Source organism: Acanthochromis polyacanthus, chromosome 9, assembly GCF_021347895.1.
Source record: "Acanthochromis polyacanthus isolate Apoly-LR-REF ecotype Palm Island chromosome 9, KAUST_Apoly_ChrSc, whole genome shotgun sequence".
In the NCBI taxonomy this organism is placed as follows: Eukaryota; Metazoa; Chordata; class Actinopteri; family Pomacentridae; genus Acanthochromis; species Acanthochromis polyacanthus.
In genome coordinates, this window is record NC_067121.1 from 25,495,364 (window position 1) to 25,502,446 (window position 7,083).

Sequence of the window (7,083 nt, forward strand, 5' to 3'; positions counted from 1 at the left end):
GATTTAATATGGAAAACCAAAAATAATCAAACTAAAACAAATGAAGTTACTATCTAATGTTGTTAATTAAATACGTGAACTAAAAGCAGCTCGGCACTTCTTTGTGGACACATTTCCAGGTAACAAACCGACAGGCTCAGAGGAACAGCTGCTATCATCCAAACTCTGAGCTCAGGTGTGTTGGACCTTCAATCACTCTCAGCTGTGTGATATTTCCAGCAGCTGGAGGATCTCCTCACTCCTTCCAAACCTGCGACAAGAATGGACCGGCAACGAATCGCTCCTCGGTGGATTATCTTCTATGTGTTTTGCTCTGTTTTCACACTTACAGACAGCCGGGTGGTTTACAACCTGCAGTCAACAAACTCCTTCGGGATTTCTGGTGTCACCAGGCCTCAGCTGACGGCGTTGAAACAGCAGCCGAGCGCGCAGGTCAGTGCGCGTCGTCGGTCTGTGGAGGTCCGGTGCCATCCTGATTCCATGGAGGTGGTGGTGCAGGCTGACATGTTTTACATAGGCCTCCGGGTGGACGGAGGACATCTGCGGCTGGGCTCAGATCCTCTGAGTGGTGGGAGTGAATGTAGAGCTGTTCAATCGGGGGAGGCAGAGTTCACCATCCAGGCCCAGCTCAGCGACTGTGGGACCGAACTCTCAGTAAGCGTGGGGCCGTTTTAGAGGGGTGCTTTGTTAAAAGTTGGTGAAACTGATTGTAGACTAATTTTTTTTTTTCAGTCGACAGAGGAGAAGATAATTTATTCCAATGTTCTAGTCTACTCACCTGAGCCATCGACTGATGGTCTGCTCAGACTGGATGGAGCCACTGTTCCAGTTGAATGTCATTATGAAAAGTAGGTTCTGGACACTTAAAATGGCTTGTATGGTGCACTGTGCTTTAAAAAATCTGTAATTTTACTGATTTTCTCATGTTTTTTTAATTTAAAAATAATCAAATTTTTTTTTTTAAATGTGACAATATCTGAGATGATAAAAATACAGTAGAATTATGTTCATTTAAAGCAACTGAACTGGATTACCAGTTTAAGTTATTTAAAGTAATACTAAAAATGTAAGAATTTACTTTCTTCAGTTGATGATTTTGACATTAAAAGACTGCTATAATATGTTTGCAAATTTGTCACAGCACAAGTTTCCCTATTTTTTTTTTAAAATCTAATAAATAAGACTTAATTTCAACTCATTTACTGTAAATTCAAGCCTTACCCCACAATTGGATTTGATAATTGGGAGAAGAGGTTCTATTATTTTACATTTGTTTGCTACATGATACCTTCTATAATTCTGAAAGTTTTCACAACACAAGTGTTGAAGGATTGTGTTTTCATCAGTGCACACTACCAGTCAAAAGTTTAGACACCTTCTCATTTAATGTTTTTTTTTTCTTTATTTTCATGACTATTTACACTGTAGATTCTCACTGAAGGCGTCAAAACTATGAATGAATACATATGGAGTTATGTAGTTGGCAAAAAAGTGTGAAATTATACAAATGTTTTGTATTTTAGATTCTTCAAAATGGCCACTCTTTGATTTGATTACTTCTTTGCACACTCTTGTGATTCTCTTAATGAGCTTCACGAGTTGTCACCTGAAATGGTTTTCACTTCACAGGTGTGCCTTGTCAAGGTCAATGTGTGTGTGTAATTTCCTTCCTTCTTAATGCTGTTGGGTCCATCAGTTGTGTTGTGCAAAAGTCAGGTTGGTACACAGTTGACAGCCTTATTTGACAACTGTTAGAATCCATATTAAAGCAAGAACCAATCGGCTAAGGAAAGAAAGGACAGTTCATCATTACAGTACTTGGAAAATTGCTGTTATTTTACAATAATGTTGATTTTACTTTTGAGACAGACTATTTTTTTCTTAAGTGTGTAAATGTGACATTATTTTTCCTATTGTCCTATTTGCATTAATGCTCTTTGCATATCAGTGCTAAGAATTGATGAGAGCTGGTTTAACAGCCTGGTTTGTGTTTTCAGGAAGTACTCTGTCGACGGCATGTCCGTGCATCCCACCTGGGTTCCTTTCGTCTCCATGACGGCAGCAGAAGATCAGATTGACTTCAGTCTGCTGCTCATGACTGGTAATAAAACTATGGCATCGATGAAGCTGCTTATTCTGTTATCATGCAGCTTCAGAAGAGCGACATACATTACTGGGTGATGCACATCAGAAGATTATTTTTTGCTTTCATTTAATGGTTAGAGGTTTTATTTTTGTCATGTTTGCAGATGATTGGCGGTTTGAGAGGGGATCTCATATATATTTCCTGGGTGACCCCATTCATTTGGAAGTCTCTGCCATTCTTGGTAACCACATGCCCTTGCGAGTGTTTGTTGACCACTGTGTTGCCACAGCAACTCCCGATGCAGAGGCAACATTAAGATACGACTTTATTGAGAATCATGGGTGAGCTGCACAATCAAATCTTCCATCCTGCAACAATCATAAAAAGAAAACTGATGTGAAGTCATAGCTCTTGCTTTTTAACTCACAGAAACTGCTCTGTCAATGTTTTTCTTTAACAGATGTCTTGCTGATGCTTACCTGACAAACTCCAACTCGCGTTTCCTACCAAGAGTGGAGGAACACAAGCTGAGATTCCAGCTTGATGCCTTCAGGTTCTACCAAGAGCCCAGCAATGAGGTTGTCTTTTAGTTTCATTTTAAGCTTCTATGCAAAATACCCTGTAAAAGATGAAAATTTTAAACGGCTTTAAGTGGAATTCTCTGAAACTCTATTTTTGGCAAATGATAATTTGTTCTTTAGCAATATTTTACTGCTAAATTACTCTATTGTTTATTTAAATCAAAACATGTTTTACTGACATTAAAATCAAAAGATTGAAAGATTTATTTATTTTTTGCAGATTTTACCTGTTACGTTAAATTACAGACAAAAAGCATAACACTAGATGTTGGTCATTAAGCAAAAACTTAAAATTAGATTGGTTTGCTATTAAACATCTAACAAATCTTACTGTTTTATAGATGTTTGCAGTTATTTTTGCTGTTTGTAATAGCTTTTAAATGTTGCATTCCACTCTTTAATTAATTTTATCTGACATTCTTGCTGCTAGATTTCCTATTCTTTAGGGATTTTTTTTTTCTAGTGTACGTTCCATTGTGATTCTGTTAAATATATGTATGAAACCAGAAATGGTCATATGCTTGTTTCACCCGATTATATTTTTGCCACAGGTCTATATAACCTGCTACGTGAAGGCTGTTCCAGTCAAGCTGGCTGTCAGCTCTCAAAACAGAGCCTGCTCTTTGATTGACAACAGGTATTACACTAATGATGCAGCAAACTTATATTCAGTGATGCTCAGTTTTTCCAAGTATTAGTTGGTAAGGCATTTGAAGGGGATGTCATTTCTCTTCTTGGATAACAAAAACGCATCCAAGCAAAGCCCAAAATGTTCACACAATGCTGACTCGCATTACCTCGAAGTTGCAATAACATTTTCAAGATAACATTTTAATGTAATGTTCAGATATTTCTCATTTCAAATAATGTTCTTAAGTTAAAAGTAAATTAAGACTAAGCTTTCATTGGAGCATTCAGAGGATGTCATGAGGATGATGGATGATAAAAAAAAAAGTTTTCAAGATGTCATGGCATCAAATGTTTTTTTTTTTATATTAAAAAGGGAAAAAAATTTGTCTGCAATGTTGTGTTTGGAGAATGTTTATGAAGTAATACTTTAATCTGTACAACATTCCCAAAATGTTTAACAACAACAAGTTGTCTTCAATTCAGCAAATGGTTTAAGAAATATTTTTAGATTTTCCTTGGAGAATTTTATCCTGGCTTTAAGTAAGCTATTCTAGAAACTGAAAAACTTCATTCAAAAAGCTTCTCAGAACTTTCCCAATGTTTTAGAATAAAAATAAGTCAAGCTGGAATTTCTCTTCAGTCATCCCCTGGTTTTTCCAGCTGGACTTTCCTCTCTGCTTAAAAATGGTAAATCTTCTACTAGTTAATGTCATCAGAACATGAAAAACTTTTGACTCATGTCATCTAAAATTGTTTGTCTAGTATAAAATCTTATTTAAAATATAACCCATTTCACAGAAGGGATTTCCATTTAATAGTTTATTTTAAATGCCTTGTTATCCAGATGGCGGTCAATCGATGGGAAAGACGAGGCTTGTAGAAACTGTGATCTGTCTTATCGGAATGAGGAGCCTCCATCCACACAGCCTCCGAAAACTACCAGGAGTACCAGAGCACGGCCCACCACCACTTCACAAGAACATTTAGTTCAGAAGAGAGCCGAGCATGGTCCAGCCACATATATCCATTTCCGTCCAGGGACGTTCCAGAGCCGACACAGCAGGCCTAAACTAATGAAGAGAGGAGCAGACCACGAAACGGGTTAGCACAATATAAACTGACTGGATGCTGCAGTTCATCATATCCTAGCGGGAGGGGTTTTGTATTATTTGACCTTTATGCTACTAAAGGACACCTTTCATGTTCTTAATTGAGGTATGCGACTTGTTTTTACAGAGCAAATTGTCCAACTGGGTCCCCTCATTGTGCTGCCATCCGGTAAACCTGTCACGACAGAAGCTTCCAAAATGCTACTTTCACCAAAGAACAACAGGTCCTGAGAGCTAGGATACTAGAGTGGCGAGGATGAGGGGAAAAACCAAAACTCTGCTGCCACATACAGACCAAACATGCAATGGACACGGCAGACAACCCTGTGAATGCAGAGATTAACTTCCTCTTTCAGATACCATCTTGTTTGAAATAAAGCTTTTCCTGCTAACTTTATCAACTCTCTTTTAAAGCAAAAAATGTCATTCACTCAGTTTTGTTACAGCCTAGTTCTTGCATTTTCTGTGTAAGTGGCAAATCTTTCCTCCAATAAATATTTTACAACATTAAACTTGCTTTTTAGCATCATTTCAGCTGCTCCATACAAAAAACATGAAAACCCAGCATCCTGTATTCTTGCTCCAAGAATCTGATATGGCTTTCGTGAGAAATTTAATTAGCATTGGGTTTTCATGCACTCAAACTCATTAGAGCCAAGCAGCAGAAGTGGATGTCAAGAGGATGCATGGTTTGTGTACTTTGAAACAAACACACAATGCATCCTTTTGACAGCTGTAAAGATTCAGATAACATAATACCAGTTATTTTCAATTCAGATCTGCAGACATGCTATTAGGGAGCACTTCCTTCCATTACAACCCACAACCTACTCATGTAATCATTTTATTGATTATCTGTGTGAAGGGTGCATGGTGCAATATAAAATGTTGGCTTTGCCTGCCACTTCCAGTAAACTGATTAGTCACAGCTCTCTAGTAAACTCACTATGGCATATTTGAACGTTTTTAGTGATTTAACACAGATTAAAGCAGTTTCATAGCTTATGCTGGCTACTGTCGGTACACAAAGTTGTGCTTCTTCAGCATGTCTTTGACTTTTGGCAAAACTCCCTGTTGACAGGGGCAGCACTTTGCACTTATGGCATCACATACACAGATCAGCCTAAATGGACGTCTACAGAACCATCGAAGCCTTTTAAGGGATGACCTCATTTGACCCGTGAATGTACACGAAGCAGCATTAATATTGCAAATAGAGATTCTGTGCTCTTGCCAGCTACAGAAATGATTCCAAGTTATTTGGGTTTGGTTGTGTCAGCACCTCGGACAGCTCCCTGCGTTGTTTTGGGGCGTGTTGAGCTCTGTCCATGGTGCTGAAACAACCAATCGACTTCCTCTGGTCACCTGTATTAAGAACCTCTCCTACCCTCAGGGTTAAGGGTGAGAGGGGTCATTTCTCAGTGTTTCCAACAGGACTTGTCGATTTCTCGGGCGCCTGTTTGCTTTCATACCAAATGAATAAGCAGTTGTAATACTGTGTTTAGGAGTCGCATCAATATAGCCATTAAGTGCATAATAAATCAGGGGTTCACTCGAGTTAATGCCAAGTTTATTATATTCAGAGGCTGTACATGCACATCCAGCTGCACGATCATCTCCAGCTGGTGAGCGTTTCTCCGCAAACATATGGACTTCTGATTGCTGGTTTTCACTTCTTTTTTATCCACAGTTCTTGTTTGGGCTCTGGGCATGCAGTGCCCTGATGATGGCTCTGCGTCAGTGCCTCAAACCAGGCATCTCCCAGCGCATTAACCACGCGTGAATCGTCTCGCCTACATCCTGTTTTCCCCTCCACGTTCACTGGATCATTTCATCCACAACAACAGCAACCATGTTTTCTCACAGATGCCAAGCGCTCACTGTGTTCGCTATTTGCCTCCTTGCGCGCACAGCTGTTTATTCCATACGGAGATGCGGACAGGACCTTTGCCGGGATGACCAGATCTGCTGCGCGCAAGCAAACAACACCGTCGCCCTCACCTGTTGCCGGCAGGTCGTGGATAATGCTTACTACAACATCGCCATGATCACCCGGAAACTTTCCGGGGTGCTTATCATGCTGCTCCTCTTCGCTGCGGGATACTTTGTGCACAGGCTGTTGTGCTCCAGATCCAGGCAGCGCACCCCGCCGTCCAACGGACAGCCGACTGTTACCGCATCGCAGGAGCTGCTCGTGGAGAGCTGCACCCCGGACAGCTCGGTGGATGCTGCTCCTCGGCTGCCCACGTACGACGAATGCACACGGCTGCCGACATATGAAGGGACAGTCAGGGATTGGAGGCCCAAGTCTCCAGTGGCGCAATCTACATGACAGCATTTGGATAAAGTGGAGCTTTACGCGCTATGGATTTGTAGCTGTGTTTTAGAAAAGAAAAACCTGCACATACCGCACTGGACGTGTTTTCTCCGCAGCCTCGTGGTTTCACCCACTGCTTTAACGCTTTATTGCTCCAGTTGTTCCAAGAAATGTGTGTCCAAGCGAGTGTTCAAGTTTGGTTCCTTCCTCTCATAAAGGCATCTTGTCATCATGGCTTCGCTAATGTTAACAAATCTAATGCTTTATAGATCCGTCAAAAAACAATACGGAGAGTTCCTTTGGCTAGTGTATGTTTTACTCCAGCATGACCTTTGCTTTGTGTTTTAACTCCTTACTAAA

General features: G+C 40.3%; 1 protein-coding gene across 1 annotated transcript; it reads left to right on the plus strand.

Annotated features, from left to right (window-relative positions):
- The first annotated feature begins 261 nt into the window (after positions 1 to 261).
- LOC110972678 (zona pellucida sperm-binding protein 3-like) lies at positions 262 to 5,401 on the plus strand. Its single transcript, XM_051953677.1, has 8 exons — positions 262 to 654; positions 733 to 848; positions 1,998 to 2,101; positions 2,250 to 2,427; positions 2,547 to 2,664; positions 3,219 to 3,304; positions 4,142 to 4,398; positions 4,534 to 5,401. The coding sequence occupies exons 1-8, from the start codon at positions 262 to 264 to the stop codon at positions 4,635 to 4,637; spliced, it is 1,356 nt and encodes a 451-aa protein (XP_051809637.1). The 3' UTR covers positions 4,638 to 5,401.
- The last annotated feature ends 1,682 nt before the right edge of the window (positions 5,402 to 7,083 follow it).

Excerpts from the sequence above, each read along its gene's own strand:
- LOC110972678 (XM_051953677.1), top strand. The coding sequence starts at position 262 with ATGGACCGGCAACGAATCGCTCCTCGGTGGATTATCTTCTATGTGTTT. Across the intron at positions 849-1,997 it reads GTTGAATGTCATTATGAAAA|GAAGTACTCTGTCGACGGCA; the intron begins GTAGGTTCTGGA and ends TTGTGTTTTCAG. Across the intron at positions 2,428-2,546 it reads GACTTTATTGAGAATCATGG|ATGTCTTGCTGATGCTTACC; the intron begins GTGAGCTGCACA and ends TTTCTTTAACAG.